We start from the raw sequence: 16,472 nt of genomic DNA, 5'->3' as shown, positions 1-16,472 counted from the left end.
AAGGTGAACATTACTACTAACATTATTCTCGTTTGTCAACTTCATTTTTTTTTTATTAACAGCAACTTAATTATTTGGTTTCAAATTTAGTTACTTTTAAGATTTCTTATCATGTTTATTAATCATTTAATGTGAGACTCTTAACACGTTCTCTCGACTCGTCTAATGACACTATTCACCAAATCATCAAGCAGAACCTAACCAGCTCTGATACTATGTTAAAGTGGAAAAAAGACATCGAAAAATCCCCTTAAAAATCATTTTATAAGGAATGACTTATTCAACTATATATAAGTACTTATCATGTTTGTTAATGATGTGAAACTCTTAACAATTGAATTCAGATTTTTTTGACAAACTCAATATGTATTATTAGAATTGTATTCATTGGTTAATTATGATTTGTTTCAAATAAGAAAAATTAATAAACCATAAGTCCATAATTAATACGAAAGTTTTGACATGAAATTAAGCTGGAACTATTTATGACTGTGACGACTTATACTCTCTTTCTAGTTTTCTTTGCAATTAAGACATAATGAATCTAAATTAAATCATAATGAATCTAAATTAAATAAGATGTAAAAAAAAGATGTTGAAGATACTTCTTAAGAGTATAGGGATAGGGATAAATATGTAGAACGTAGTACATGTAGGATTAGGTGACTATTCTAACTAAGTTATTTTGATGTATTTCTGGAAGGGATGATAACCTAGTTCAGATATTTCATTTGTATCAGTCTTATATTTTTTTTTCACATTTTGATATACTTTTATTTATATCCATTGGTCTATTTAAGTTTCACACTTCCGATCCGAATTACTTTTCTACTTGAATCAACTTTACATTATAATAACGGAAGCGGTTTGTCTAAATTTTTTAAATAATAAAAAATTGAAGTTAAATACAGTTAATAAAAAAATGACAAAATAAAAAAAACTGTTAATCTAAAAGTAGTGGAAAGTTAATTTAAATTACAAGAAAATTTTAAAATTTAATAAATGATTTAAGAGTAAAATTATCCAATAAAAAGTATGGAGTAATTCTCATTATTAATAATTATAAATTATATATGTGATGTTTATTCACAAAGGATGCATGCTTTAAATTTTATCACGCCGTTCTTTAAATTTGATGTATGTGACATGGTAGCGAAAGATTTTACTAAGCAATTCATTGTGTCACATCTGTTTTTTTATAACTCAAAATAAAATTTTAATAAATGATATTTTCCGTCATTATAGTAATCTAGAATTTGTAAAATTGAAATTAAATCAATCAAATAAACATGTAGTTTTTAGTTAGAAAAAGGGGTGTTACAGAAGATATTTGGGAAAGGAGGAAATAAAATATAAGACCAATTTCAAAATTTAAAAAGCAAGCATTACCTTTCAAAGGGGTGTGCCATTAACTCAGTTTTTTTTTTCAATCCTTAACGTCTAGAAATTGATAGAGCGATTTTATGTGCAGTTGTATGTGTTGATGACCAGTTATTAAACACGATATATAGTGGGAGAGAGTGGGAAAGGACAAGTGCGTATGGGGGGAGAGAGAAGAGAGAACAAATGAATAATTTTATCTTTTGAAAGTCTTGTATTTGAAATAAAAAAATTTGGCTTAAAAATAGTCAAATGATTGAATGCTAAAGTAAAATATTACGAGTTGTGTTGACCAATTGAAATAAGGAAAAGTTGACTCGTAAGGATTTGACATAGGTAATATATTAATTCTAATTTTTAAATTAAACTAACATAAAAATAAATAAAAAATTGAATTTTTTTTTAAAATAAAAAGTGTTTCAATAATTGGAAATAAAATCCGGTAGTCAACTAATCATGTTTAACAAGGAAAGAAATATTTTGACTGTAATGTTGCTCTTGCAAAATTAACATTAGCAAGTTCATATTAAGTCCAATGCAAAATAATAAAAAAATTCATTTAATGATCTTTGTGTTAAATTAAATTAAAATATTGATCCCACATGTGGTGCTATAATCTGGATGCATACACGATCTTCCTCAAGAAAATAAGTAAGAAGAAGCAACTAAAATTTCAAACCAAGTTGGTAACACCAACATCTCTACATGTCCTACATAATTAAGAACAAAAGAAAAGTCAGATGAGGATCACTTGACTGGAGATATATTACAAATAAAAAAGGATCAATGACATCAAACTAATTATAATTGACTAAATGGAACTTTTAAGAAAATAAAACATCAAACTAATGATAATTGAAAACATATATAACAGATTAAAAGTATATTTTAAAGTAAAATATATTGTGTCCTCATTGACAGATATCAACAAATTCTACAACTGGAATGACAACATCATAGAATTGAAGGATACTTAGTCAGAGTTACAAAAGCTAAAAGCTAATCATCAATTCAAGAAAAACAATTTTACAATTGAAACCCAATGTAATAATTTCTTAGTCAGTGTTTATCATTCATAGTTAACTTAATATGAAACATAAAAAAATGGTTCCTTCCTCAATTTTGAGTTGAGCATCCTTTTGGAGAAAATTTCAAGAATTATCCACGCTAACAAATTCATTAATCCATTTTCAGCAACACACAATTTATAGAAAAAAATTAATATTTCCCCTTTGTTATCTCAGGTGCATTAACAAATTGCAGGAACATACAACAAATTAACCCTTTCTTATCTTAGGCGCAGTATCACATAGAGGAAACAAGAATTTACCTTGACTAAGCATAAGCTTTGGGTCAGGAATTTCATCAAACACCATACGTGCGTAACTCATTTCCCAACTTTAAAATTCATCTCTATAAACCCTACTTCACATAACAAAACACATTGCATTCCAATCTTCAGATCAACAGAAACAACTTCTCAATCGTGTTTTTAATTCAATAAAAACAATTTCACAATTGAAACCCAATGTAATAATTTCTTGGTCTGTGTTTATCATTCATAGTTAACTTAATATGAAGCATAAAAAAAAATGATTCCTTCCTCAATTCTGAGTCGAGCATCCTTTTGGAGAAAATTTCAAGAACTAACCACACTAACAAATTCATTAATCCATTTTTAGCAACACACAACTTAGAGGAAAAAAACACAATATTTCTCCTTTGTTATCTCAGGTGTATTAACAAATTGTAGGAACATACAACAAATTAACCTTTTCTTATCTTTGGTGTAATATCAAATGGAGGAAAAAAATTACACTGACTAAGCATAAGCTTTGGGTCAGGAATTTCATCAAACACCATACGTGCATAAGTCATTTAATTTCCCAACTTTAAAATTTATCTCTATAAACCCCTACTTCACAAATTACTTTTCATCTACATTTACATATATAAATATTTTTATCCAGCAATGGAAAGTTAAAAGAGACTTTTTCCAAGAGTCATGTTCTTTTATTCAATTATTAAACAGCGCGCTGTTTTACTTAATTATTAAGTCATATTTATTTATCACACATATGAGACATTTTTTACATTATATGTCCTCGAATGAGCTATTTTTTATTTTCAATTTACACAGTCTGAAACTACATAATCACTTTACTACAAATCTAATTAAGGATATATCTTCAAATTCCATTGTGGATTTAAAGACTTTATTGATATATAAAGGTACTTATATAAATGTTTTCAAACCACGAGACCTGTTTAAGTCATAATAAATCTCATGATCCAATTCACCTCAAACTTCTTTTTTTTTATAAAAGAAATTTAAGGACACAAAAAATATACAGATGTACGTAAGTACATGGATATTTTTTTTATTAGCAAAACAACAATAAAAAAATATCAAAACGTAGGCTTTTGCCATACCTTTGTTAATAATTTGATGAAAAATGATTTAAAAATTCGATTTTATTAATTAAAAAAACTCAGACTAAATCTTAACAATTAAAATTGTATAAGCCAAAATTACACACAAAAGATGGAACTCGCAACTTTTTTCTTATTTTCTTCTTTCTTAATCACCCTGCTATATCTCCACAACTCAAGTTTGCTAATGCTATTTTATTTTTTTCATTTTTAACTCCAAACTTTTTATATTAAGAAAACTTTACTTTCGCAAACATAAATTTCAGTTTCAACATAAGGAAAAGGCAGAAGCGTGAAAAACTAAATAACCATACCGACATTGTGTAAACTTAACCATTTCATCCCTTCGATTCGATATAAGAAAAAAGTGAGAGAAAATAAATAAATAATATAATTGCTTAATATATTTAGTCATATAATAATATATCTTTATAAAACTTTTTAGTTACATTAGAGAGTATTGTTTTTCATGCACGTTATATATTGAGCTCTTCGTGCATTTCACGCGCTATCTTATTGGCTCAAAAACGAAACTTCGTTAACTCCTATAATGATTCGCCAACAGAACAACCATAAAACCGGTTTTCCAAAATAAAAAAGTTCGAACATTCACAACAAACTTTGCATGCTTCTTTTTCTTCTTCTTCTTCTTCTGTTTCATTGTTCTTCTTCACTTTGGTTTTCATCTTTTCAATTCGTTGTTGTCTAAATTTTAAACCTTTGAATCCAAAGAGTGTCATGGAAGACCAGAAAGAGAAGATTTCAGGTTCCAAGTATTTAGAAACTAACATTGACGTGCAGCCAGAGCCGTCTGTGGACAAACATGAGCCGGAAACCGATGACGGTGGCGCCACCGAAGTCCAACGGCAGTGGAAGAGGAAAGAGATGCTAACTTTCGGCCCATTAGGGCTAAGAGGAATTGCTCTATCTATGTCTTTGTTTTCCCTCATTTTTATGGCTAGGAACAAGTATGGTTATGGGTATGAATTTGACAAGTTCGAAGAATACAGGTACAAGCTGAAACTTTTTTTTGTTTTCAATTTGGTTGTAAATGTGAGGTGGGTTTGTGAGGATTTTGGCTGAAGATTAATGGGTTTTAGTCAAAATTTGATTTGGTTTAAGAATTTAATTGAAATATACTAACATTGGCTTATATTAGAAAAATTATTATACATAGATGGTGTAGTTTTGATCAATGTAACACATTAATGATTTTCCTCATATAATAATAAAAAATGTGATCTATGTGTCACCAATATATCAAATGAATTTAGATCATACAAAATTTTCTCTTCATGTTATCATATAATTAAAAATTATTAATTTTTTTAATAATAATAATTGAAGTCATTTTCAAACTTAAAGGATTAACATAATAATATAAGATTTTGTTGCGTTCACATGAGTTAAAAATGATCTATTTAGTAAAAATATTCGTATTTGATTTTCATCGTGTAACATATATCTCTGAACCAACGATAATTATGCACCATGAACATAACTAGTTTAACCTCTTACACAATAGATTACAGGACACCCACTATTTAACCCCGGACAAAAAAACAGTCATACTTATAGTAATTTTTAATTTATAACACCTAAACGCATTTAAATAAATATTTTAAACAAAACTTAGTGTATTGTAAAAATTTGCTGTTATTGTAATCAAAATTAAACTCTTTATTTGATAAAGTAACGTGATTGAAGTTGAATTGGAATTTTTGGATTGTAGATACTTGGTGGCTGTGGCAACTCTATCTACTTTGTACACTGCAGTTCAAGTGTTCCGACAAGTTCATGAAATTTCCACTATGAAAAGCCTGATGCAGCCAAGAACTGAAGGGTTGATTGATTTTGTTGGGGATCAGGTTTGGCATTCTTTCTTCTCCCATCACATTGATCTCATTAATTGATGCTCTGTTTCTGAAGCCAACTTTGGTTTTCTAAATAATGAAGGGATCGGGAATCAAATTCAGTGATGAAATTGAATTGAACTGAACTTTGTTAACAAGACCCATAATTAAACAAGAAAAATAATTGATGAATTTGTTTTTCTATTGTTGATGAGCCCGTTGTAATACTGCATTAGTTTTTTGTCCCTATTGGCTGTGGTAGACTGAAGTTTAACCTAACTAGTGGTGACTTACACTAGCAAGCAATGTTTAAAAATAATTTAATATGATTCGGAGTGCTAGTGGGCCCTACATATTGCAATTATTTGTCTTAAAATTTTGCATATGCTATATCACTCAAAGCTTCACAGCAAATTGTTTATTTTAAATAAGCATAGATAATTCTAACAATTTTATCCGTTCAAAAAAAAAATCCTAACAAATTTTATAATTAAGAGAGAAAAAGAAAGAAAATAAAAATATATTAGAAAAGTGATGTGATAAAGATAAAAATAATGGTAAAATGTGTTTTAGATATTTAAATTTTTAGTTAAAATTTGTCTTAATTCTTTTATTGTAAAAATAATAATTTAGGGTGATATAAAAAATTAATTATTTATAAAAGACGAAGACCAAAATTAAGGAGGTCTAGGTTAATTAATTGAATGGTGTGTGTGAGTTGTTATAAAGTAGTATTACAGTTTTATTTTTTCCTTTGAATAAAAAAATAAATAAAGAAATTCAGATCAGTTTTCAAAAAAGAAATTTTGAAGGACATAAAATATATTTATAAAAAAATCATTAAAAAGTTTATGTAAAAGATATTACTACGCAAATAGGAGGAGTAAGGCCATATATCATTGGCAAATTGTTTGGTTTCAGGTTCTGGCATATCTCTTGATATCATCAACGTCTTCAGCGATTCCATTAACAGATCAAATGAGGAAAGTTACAATAAATGTATTTACGGACTTTTCAGCTGCATCCATTGCATTTTCCTTATTTGCCTTTTGCAGTCTAGCACTTTCAGCTGTTGTATCAGGATACAAACTCTCTACCCAAACTTATACTCCTATTGCTATGGACTCTGAACTAGCACCAGAAACAGGGGCAAAGAGGAGAATTATCAGACCAAAATATTTGAAAGATTACATAACAAAATGAGGATGAGGTACGCAGCCAAGTCAGCAGAGATTCTAGAAGATTACCGTCAGAGAAGCTGTCCTCTGGCCTCAGTGCAAATTCGATCCACGCAGAGCACCCATTTTGCATGTTTTCGTGTTTTTATTTCAAATTCCTCCAAGGCACAAAAAGCCAAAATCTGTTAGAATTACATACTCTAGAATGATCACAGAGCATCTATAAATAGAACATGAATGTAATACAATGGATTCAAGCAGAAATAATACAAACCTTCCTTTCTTCCTTGCTGTTCTGGAGGCCCTAGACCTCGAATTTTAGGATACTTGGTATCAGTTCATAACAACTGGTGCTTTCATTGAGAGACCTCCATGTCTTCCACACCCAAAATGGACCGAATCAAAGAAGCAATTGCCAAGCTTGCTTCGAGCCATTTACTCCTCACCGAGAAACTTGATGAATTGATCAATCGAGTCACAAACCTTGAGAACACGGCCAACCCTTCCCCTTCACCATCATCTTCCTCAGCTATACCCATACCACAGATTCAATCAACCACCCCACATAGACTGAAACTTGATGTCCCTAGATTTGACAGGTCTGATCCTTCAGGGTGGTATTCAAAATTACCCAGTTCTTTGAATACCATGCAACCTCTGAGGCTGAGAGGCTCACCGTCGCGTCCTTTTACATGGACGGACCGTCCTTGCATGGTTTAAATGGATTACTCGAAACCACCAGCTTTCCACATGGCCAGGGTTCCTGCAGGCAATAGAAGCGCGTTTTGCTCAGTCTCCATATGAGGATCCAACAGGACTCCTCTTCAAACTAACTCAGAAAGGCACAGTGAAGGAATACCTGGCGCAGTTCGAAGCCCTCGCGAATCGTATCATGGGGTTATCGCCGGCCTCGCTCCTGAGCTGCTTCATTTCAGGACTTGAACCGGATGTCCGCCGTGCAGTTCAGGCCCTTCAGCCGCTAACACTGGTTCACGCCGCTGGCCTGGCTTGACTTCAGGAGGAAAAGATTCATGAGCATCGTAGAGCTTTCCGCCAAAGACCTTACCCTAGCCCTCCACAACACTCACCTACTCCCCTCTCGGTAGTCACTCCCACACCCAGTCCTCCATTACTTCCCTCCTCGCCCAAACCACCACCCTTACCCATCAGACGTTTGACACCGGAAGAGATAGCAAGCCGCCGGGAGCGAGGGCTTTGCTTCCATTGTGATGAGAAATTCACGAGAGGCCATCGCTGCCCCTCGCGATTTCTGCTTCTCCTGGCTGATGAAGACCCAACAGATAACCCTAATATAGACAACCCTGACCCATCACTTGACCCGAACCGGCCCAAAACCCCAATCACTAATTCAATTACCCAGGACCCACCCAAGCCCAAATAAGCCTTCATGCTTTATCTGGTTATGGAACCCCAGAGACACTACGTATCACTGGCCGGATTAACCTCCACCATGTCACGATTTTGGTTGACGGAGGCAGCACACATAACTTTGTGCAAGGACACCTCGTCAAGACCTTAGGCTTGAACCCCCAACCCACACCTACCCTTCACGTGCTTGTCGGCAATGGCAACACAGTTGAATGCTCCCAAGTCTGCTCAAATGTCGCCATTCACATTCAGGGAGTCAATTTCTCTGTGAATTTGCATGTTCTTCCCCTATATGGTGTTGATGTCGTATTTGGAGTTCCTTGGTTCAAGGCCCTTGGTCCCGTGTTAACAGACTACAATAATCTTGTCATGAAGTTCATGCATGATGGCAAATTAATTGAATTAAAGGGCTCATCGAAAACCCCATTAACGGCCATAAGCCCACCCCAGCTCCGACGACTCATGCAAACATGAGGTGCAAGTGAATTCTTTCACATTCGTGTTTGTTCCCCACCTGAAAATTTCCCAAACAATTTCCCAAACACTCAACCCACCATCCTCGATGTCATCAATCAATTCCCGAACCTCTTCCAACCACCAACAAAGCTTCGCCCGTCACGCTCCACCAACCACCACATACACCTATTACCTAACTCCACCCCAGTCAACGTCTGTCCTTACCGATATCCTCACTTCCAGAAGCAGGAAATCGAGTCTCAAGTCAATACCATGCTCCAGAATGGCATTATTCGTCCTAGTAATAGTCCTTATTCTTCACCGGTTCTCCTTGTTAAGAAGAGAGATGGGACGTGGCGTTTCTGTGTCGATTACAGGGCACTAAACGCACTCACCGTTAAAGAACGATTTCCGATACCAACAATTGACAAATTGTTGGACGAATTGGGTGGCGCCTGTTGGTACTCGAAGCTACCAAGGTTACCATCAGATCCTAATGGCCCCGGAGGATGTCAATAAGACAACGTTTCACACCCATCATGGCCATTACGAGTTTCTGGTAATGCCGTTTGGGCTTTGCAACGCTCCATTGTCTTTTCAAGCAACGATGAACGTCATTTTTGGACCTTACCTACGGAAATTCCTCATCGTCTTCTTTGACGATATATTGGTCTATAGTAAGACCTTCCATGATCATCTGGAACACCTGCGCAGTACCTTTCAAATATTATCCGATAACGACTTCGTCCTTAAAAAGTCAAAGTGCTCCTTTGCAACTCAACAAGTTGAGTACTTAGGAGACGTGGTCTCCGCACGTGGCATTGAACCAGTTCCTGAGAAGGTCCTTGCGGTGCAACAATGGCCCCCACCACAGTCAGTAAGACACTTACGTGGATTTCTTGGATTATTGGGATTCTATAGGCGCTTCATTAAGGGATACGCAACACTAGCTGCCCCTCTCACCGCATTATTGGCTAAGGATCAGTTTGGGTGGACGCCAGAGGCTGACGATGCATTTAACAGACTCAAGGAAGCTTTATGCAAAGCCCCTGTTCTAGCTCTTCCAGATTTTTCCGCGCCATTTATAATTGAAACTGATGCTTCTGGGGCTGGAATGGGAGCAATTCTTTCACAGCACCACCACCCTTTGGCCTTTTTTAGCAAACCCTTATGTTCAAAGCTCCTCAGAGCCTCCGCGTATGTCCGGGAGCTCGCCGCGATCACGGCCGAGGTCAAAAAATGGAGACAATATTTGCTGGGTCATCATTTTAGCATCATCACAGATCACAGAAGTTTAAAAGAACTCATGGCACAAGCGGTTCAAACGCCAGAACAGTAAGTGTATCTGGCACGATTAATGGGATACGATTATACCATCCATTATCGTGCCGGCAAACACAATTCTGCAGCAGACGCTCTCTCACGCCTCCCTGAGCCCCCTCCAAACCCACTAGACACAACCTAAAGCCAAATTTTTATGCTAACCATCCCTAATTGCATTTTTTTGCAAGAACTCAAAAGGGAGCTACTCACCAACGATGCATTTCAGGCCAAAAAGAAGCAAATTCAAGAAGAGAAAGAGACGCCTTCTGAGTTCATCATTAAGGATGAATTCATTCTTCATCAAGGACGCATTTGGTTACCGTGGAACCTTCCTTTACTTCCTACAATCCTTGCAGAATTTCACTCCACCCCCACAGGGGGCCATATGGGAATCATGAAGACAATGGCGCGTGTTCGTGAAAATTTCATCTAGGCTTCAATGAAGGAAGACATTCAGAGGTACATAACCAACTGCATCACTTGCCAGCAGATTAAGGCAGATCATCGTCACCCACCGGGGCTTCTCTGCCCACTTCCGGTTCCGGCAAGGCCATGAGAGGATCTCTCCCTGGATTTTATCTCAGGACTGCCCCCTTATCGCGGGAATTCGATCATATTAGTGATTGTTGACCATTTCTCGAAAGGAATCCATCTGGGACCTTTACCTTCACATCTCATCGCATTCAGTGTCGCGCAGCTATTCATGGAACTTTCCGGTAAACTCCATGGTATGCCTCGCATCCTAGTATCTGATAGAGACCTTTTATTCTTAAGTCGGTTTTGGCAGGAGCTGTTCAAGATGAGTGGAACCAAGCTCGGAATGAGCTCAGCTTACCACCCACAATCCGATGGCCAAACAGAGGCCATGAACAGGATTGTCGAACAGTATCTTCGAGCCTTCGTACACCAGAACCCAGCTACATGGGGGCGCTTTCTAGTTTGGGCAGAATGGTCTTATAATACTTCAGTCCATTCTGCCACAGGGAAGACACCGTACGAAGTTACTTATGACAAGCAACCCCCAAGTTTACCACAGTATATCACAGGAAGTTCGAATATTCAAGTCGTGGACGAATGGTTGACCAATCGAGAAACATTGAATGCAAGTCTAATAAAAAAGTTGACCAAGGCTCAACAAAAGATGAAAGAGATAGCGGATAAGCAACGCCGAGATGTCAGCTATGAAGAATGAGATGTTGTGTTAGTTAAATTAAGACCACGCCGACAAACATCGGTTACAGGGGAGACATATTCAAAACTTGCAAAAAGGTATTATGGACCGTTTCAAATTGTTAAGAAAATTGGAAGTGTAGCTTATCAGCTGAATTTGCCATCAAGCTCCAGAATTCACCCGGTGTTTCACTGTTCTTTACTCAAGCCTTTTAACTCGTCCACCATAGAAGGCCCCCTTGATTTACCGGCCACCGCAGAAGATAATGAACCCCTTATAAATCCCCTCGTGATTCTCGACACTAAGTGAGAAAACACACCAATTGGAAGACAACTGCTTGTTCTCGTTCAGTGGGCTGGGCTACCACCTGAAGATACTTCATGGGAAAAATGGGAAATTCTTAAGAGGGACTACAACCTTGAGGACAAGGTTGTTTTGGAAGTAGGCGAAACTGCTATGAACTCTGAACTAGCACCAGAAACACAGTCAACTAAAGAAGAAGAAGTAGGGGCAAAAAGGAGAATTATCAGACCAAAATATTTGGAAGATTACATAGCAAAATGAGGATGAGGTACGCAGCCAAGTCAGCAGAGATTCTAGAAGATTACCGTTAGAGAAGCTGTCCTCTGGCCTCAATGCAAATTCGATCCACGCAGAGCACCCATTTTGCATATTTTCTTGTTTTTATTTCAAATTCCTCCAAGGCACAAAAAGCCAAAATCTGTTAGAATTACATTCTCTAGAATGATCATAGAGCATCTATAAATAGAACATGAATGTAATACAATGAATTCAAGCAGAAATAATACAAACCTTCCTTTCTTCCTTGTTGTTCTGGAGGCCCTAGACCTCGAATTCTAGGATACTTGGTACCAGTTGATAACACCTATCGAGTTTCAACTTCCATTTTATTGGTAGATTTGTGTGAGAAATTAACAAATGATAACCACCCTTCCCTTTTAAGTATGTGCACGTGTTGCAATAAGACATGAGATTATACCAATTTCATATTAAAATACAACTTTTTTGTGCTATTTAATACTGTGTTAATGGTGTTATACTTTTTCTTTAATGTGGAATTTGGCAAGTGATTTTTTTAATAGATTACATGTTTTTTTTATTAGAAAGAATTTTGTTTAAGTCAGATAGAATTATTATAGGTTGTACTGTTCTTCGTCCAAAGTTTTTCCTTCAATAGTTGAATACTTACAATTTTAATTCAAGACTAGTTAAATTGGAACAACGCAAGTCAATTAATTCACGTGTTTGGTAATATTTGGCGGTGATTAAAAAAGAAACAAAAATTAGAAATGAATTTTAGTCTAAAAATATATCAATTAATATTTTTTAATGAGTGTACACTAGCCTTAAACATCTATAGTTTTGAAATGGAATAAGGAAGTATAATGCTTTTCCCTTTAATGACAAAATTAGTAGAAAATAATACAGTGATGAACACGCAAATAAACAGAGCGATTGAAAGAATCCAACATTGGAACTAGATTCTTTTTATTAAATAATAATATGAATTATTACTATAATAAATGCTAACATCACATTAATATACTTTGTTAGAGAAAAATCAATGGAAGTCCACTGAAAGTTTCATTTCTTATTCAATTGTTTTCATTTATTGTTTAGTAGGACTTATGTGAGGTCCATCTAATAGTAAAAAGATTTGTTAATAAAATAGTGTGAGAAAGTATAAGTTTACCATTTCTTCTAGAGTTAGACAAATTTCTCAGCAGCATGAATATTTTCCTGATTAAATCAGAAGTCGCTGACTATTTCATAATTTGAACAAACAAGGACTTTGATTGAAAAATTTATAGTCAACAACACAACCCAAAGTAACCATAACTAGTAAGAGTAGACATTTGTATACCAAAGTAGAAATTTCCAACAACTAGAATTAATCTTAGAAAGCAATTGAACAAAAGCAACAAAAGAATAATAGAATTCAAGGTCAACACGTTTTCTGTCTCTCCTATCACTAAATTGGAAGTTTAAACTAGGCCTAACTCTTGTCTAGCTTTAGAAAGTTGTAGTTCTAGTCTCTAACCTTAGTACACCAAAGTTAGTAGAAGCTCATGATTTTCTTATTCCTATATTCTATACATAAACATATCAGTGATATTTTTATGTGTAACGTTCTAGTGTTCTTCTGTTTCCAAATTTAAAAGTTCTTTGACAAAAAAGACTGAAGGAACAGGTCATTAGCCGCAAATCCGATACTTCCGGGGCTCAGCAACACGTCCATTGGAAAAGGTTCTTGGCTTGCAGATGTTGGTGGCTTTGTGTCATGAAGTGAGTTTGTGAAACTTGCTGAGTTAGAATAATTAGTCACTGCTGAGGGCCTAATAGGGGCAGGAGCTGTTACATTGCTGGTGCTGGTGTTGGTGTTGTTGTTTAGAGAAGTTCTGTTCATGCTATAGCTTGAGTTTCCTCGTCCTAAAGGTACATCATGGATATGTTTCCCTTCATAAGTTGTAATCACAGCTTTCATATCATGTGCAGCTCTCTCAACATGTTTTCTCACTGGACAACCTGGGGCTACACATTTGTAGTAACTCCTGCAGAAAGAATATGTTGTTTAATTCATGGCCTTAAGTGGTTGGTAATAATAGAAATTTTAACACTTAAAACCATACGACTAATCAATTCTATTAAGAGTTTAATTGAAATGAATGAATAGTATAAATGCTTTTTTATACTATCATCCAATTACAAATCGTGTTGGGTTTGTTGATTTTTGTAATAACTAACTTAAAAGTCCACAAATTTTTAATTGATTTACAGTCGACTTTTTTTACACTAGTCCAATAGTACATCACAGTTAAACTCTTCTATTAAAATCTAAAAGATGGAAATACCTTGGGTTTGGATTTCCTTTAACTACTTTCTGTCCATATTTCCTCCACCTATATCCATCATCAAGTATGTCAATTTCACTTGTGGTTTGAACTACAACTCTAGGTTCCTTAACAGTTCTACTCCCAGCAGAAGAATAGGAATGGCCATCATTTTCATTCTCCCCCTTCCTGCAATAATGAGAATGATAATTATAATTAGTCACACTAAAATCAAGTTCACCAAGTAGTTTCATTTTAACAATACAAATCAGGTCATTAGAGTGATATAGTGTCATTTTTGCTGATCTTACCATCTTTTGGCCTCATTTCCAAGGTCATCATCACCCCCTCCAGAATAACTAGTCTGTGATGTTTGCTCAAGATCTTCCTCTCCCACAGATTGATCAGAAATCCCTGAGTTAGTGCAGGACGAAGAAGTTTGATGAATTGATTGAGAACCATTTTTTCTACCAAGTGGCTTGGGATGATTGTGGCTTCCCTTGTATACTATTTCAGTGATATGTCCCTCCAAAGACCTCTCAACTTTCTTCTTTGTTGGACAACTCGGGTGCGTGCACTTGTAATAACTACGCGGATTTTCGCTTCCTTTCACTTGTTTCTCTCCATACTTCCTCCAATTGTAACCATCTTCTGATCTCTTTTGTTCCCTAATAGACTTAGGAGCATAAGTGGAGTTAAAATGAACAGAACCAGGAGCAGAATTGCTTTGTATTTCAGGTTTGATTGAGGCTAATGCTGCTGAGAAGCCCTGAGTAGATGGATATTCAGGTTTTGTTTCTGTCCTCTCAGATGAGAAATCTGTTTGCTTTGCAGCTTCACTGGATATCATTGTGTCCTGTTTCTTTAGTGGCTCCTGGTGTTCAAATGGAACAAAAATTAAAAATAGATAAATTAAGTGCCAAGATTAGCATATTCCATTCCAAAACATCAATAAGTCACGACTTGTTTATCGTGACTATGTAGTTTGATAACCATTACAAGGAAGTTAACAAATTTTCAAGACTGAAAACCTGTTGGAAACATACTGATAAATTCTTATGTGTTTGTTAAGTAAGTTCAATGCCATTTAATATTGAGCATGTCTACTTCAAAAACGTTTTATTAAGCACACAGCAATGACCTACAAGATTTATATCAATTGGCACAAAATAAGAGATATATCTATTTTCGAAAGTAGTTAAGAATTTCAGAAAGCATGCATGGAAATACTTTTAAGTTTGGTTCTGTCAACTTGGAATTCAACAGACAAGTTTTAAATTGTTCAAACATGTTTGTGCCGACCAAATACAAAATTAATTAATGTAAAGAAGTGAAAGAAAATGACACAATTGACAAATAGCAGATGCTAATAAAACAAACTAGTCCAAGCAAGTCAAGATAAACAGATTGAACAGGAAACGGTCTCGCACCCCTTAATGATCAAATAAATAAATACACCCTGAAAACATGTGCTTTAAAGTTAAATTTATCAGCAGAGAAAATGCAACATACCACTTGAAACATGGTTGTGGAAGATTGAAAGAGAGGCACGTGGTTTGTTTTTGTTAGGAAAGAGAGGTCAGAGTAGTTTCTCTCTTCCTCCTTGTTTCCTTGTTGACCCTCAGTTGAAGTGTTTCTCATGTTGTAGCTCATGCTAGAAGATTGCTCAGTTGTGTAAGATGCAGGAACCTAAACCAACACATGAAACAAGAAAACCCCACAATTAGTTTTCACTTTTCACGAAAAAAAAACTTAACAATGGAAATGCAAAAGACCACCTAAAGTCCTAAAACAACATAGTATAAAACAAGAATGCCCCACAATTAGTTATCACCAAAAACATGACATTGAAATTGCAAAACACCACCTAAAGTCCTAAACCAACATGTAAAACAAGAATGACCCACAATTAGTTATCACCAAAAACATGACATTGGAGTTGCAAACAACCAATAACAACATTAGTTATAATTAATTCGGTACGAGACTACAGATATTTTCTACTAGAGGCAATTCTGTTACAGATAGTTAGTAAGGCTACCTATACACGACAAAACTCCTCATCTGAGTATAATAATTGTGATGTTAATGATGATAATAATTGGTTGTAACTTACAATTTGAGAAGAAAAAAAGTGGTGTGAATTCAATGACTGTGAAGTTGGGACAAAACCAGGAGGGAACTCAGCATAAGAAGAAGGGTAGATTGAAGAAGGAGAGAGAGGCAGTGAAGCTGACTTGAAATTATTAGCAAATTCAAGTCCAAAGGGATCATCATCCATGTTCAAGCTATTGTTGTTGTTAGTAGAAAGAAGGTCAGTGAAACTGAAAGACATGCTCAAACTCAAGAATTAAGGTATGAAAAAGGTTGGTGTTGGTGTTGGTGTTGTTGTTTTGTTGGGTTTGAAATTGAGGAGAGAAGAGAGAAGGAATGGAGC

At 35.2% G+C, this 16,472-nt stretch overlaps 2 protein-coding genes across 2 annotated transcripts; one reads left to right on the top strand and one right to left on the bottom strand.

Moving 5' to 3' along the window:
- The first annotated feature begins 4,398 nt into the window (after positions 1–4,398).
- On the top strand, positions 4,399–7,125 carry LOC114406025 (CASP-like protein 4B1). Its single transcript, XM_028368565.1, has 3 exons — positions 4,399–4,823; positions 5,546–5,681; positions 6,588–7,125. The coding sequence occupies exons 1-3, from the start codon at positions 4,552–4,554 to the stop codon at positions 6,867–6,869; spliced, it is 690 nt and encodes a 229-aa protein (XP_028224366.1). The 5' UTR covers positions 4,399–4,551; the 3' UTR covers positions 6,870–7,125.
- Positions 7,126–13,034: 5,909 nt separating this feature from the next.
- Positions 13,035–16,472, bottom strand: LOC114406024 (probable WRKY transcription factor 33). Its single transcript, XM_028368564.1, has 5 exons — positions 16,152–16,472; positions 15,548–15,724; positions 14,347–14,909; positions 14,057–14,224; positions 13,035–13,756 (listed from the first exon to the last, which is right to left on the bottom strand). Exons 1-5 carry the CDS (start codon positions 16,368–16,370, stop codon positions 13,360–13,362), a joined length of 1,524 nt encoding a protein of 507 aa, XP_028224365.1. The 5' UTR covers positions 16,371–16,472; the 3' UTR covers positions 13,035–13,359.

Source organism: Glycine soja, chromosome 3 (genome assembly GCF_004193775.1).
Source record: "Glycine soja cultivar W05 chromosome 3, ASM419377v2, whole genome shotgun sequence".
NCBI lineage: Eukaryota > Viridiplantae > Streptophyta > Magnoliopsida > Fabales > Fabaceae > Glycine > Glycine soja.
Note: the sequence above shows the minus strand (reverse complement) of the source record. Positions and strands in the feature narration are given on the sequence as shown.

What these genes read in the sequence shown, in the direction of transcription:
- LOC114406025 (XM_028368565.1), top strand. Translation starts at nt 4,552, where the DNA reads ATGGAAGACCAGAAAGAGAAGATTTCAGGTTCCAAGTATTTAGAAACT. An exon ending in GACAAGTTCGAAGAATACAG is followed by an intron (nt 4,824 to 5,545) that starts GTACAAGCTGAA and finishes TTTGGATTGTAG; the next exon opens with ATACTTGGTGGCTGTGGCAA. An exon ending in TTGATTTTGTTGGGGATCAG is followed by an intron (nt 5,682 to 6,587) that starts GTTTGGCATTCT and finishes GTTTGGTTTCAG; the next exon opens with GTTCTGGCATATCTCTTGAT.
- LOC114406024 (XM_028368564.1), bottom strand. Translation starts at nt 16,370, where the DNA reads ATGTCTTTCAGTTTCACTGACCTTCTTTCTACTAACAACAACAATAGC. An exon ending in CCACAACCATGTTTCAAGTG is followed by an intron (nt 14,910 to 15,547) that starts GTATGTTGCATT and finishes TTTGAACACCAG; the next exon opens with GAGCCACTAAAGAAACAGGA. An exon ending in AAAGGAAATCCAAACCCAAG is followed by an intron (nt 13,757 to 14,056) that starts GTATTTCCATCT and finishes TTCTTTCTGCAG; the next exon opens with GAGTTACTACAAATGTGTAG.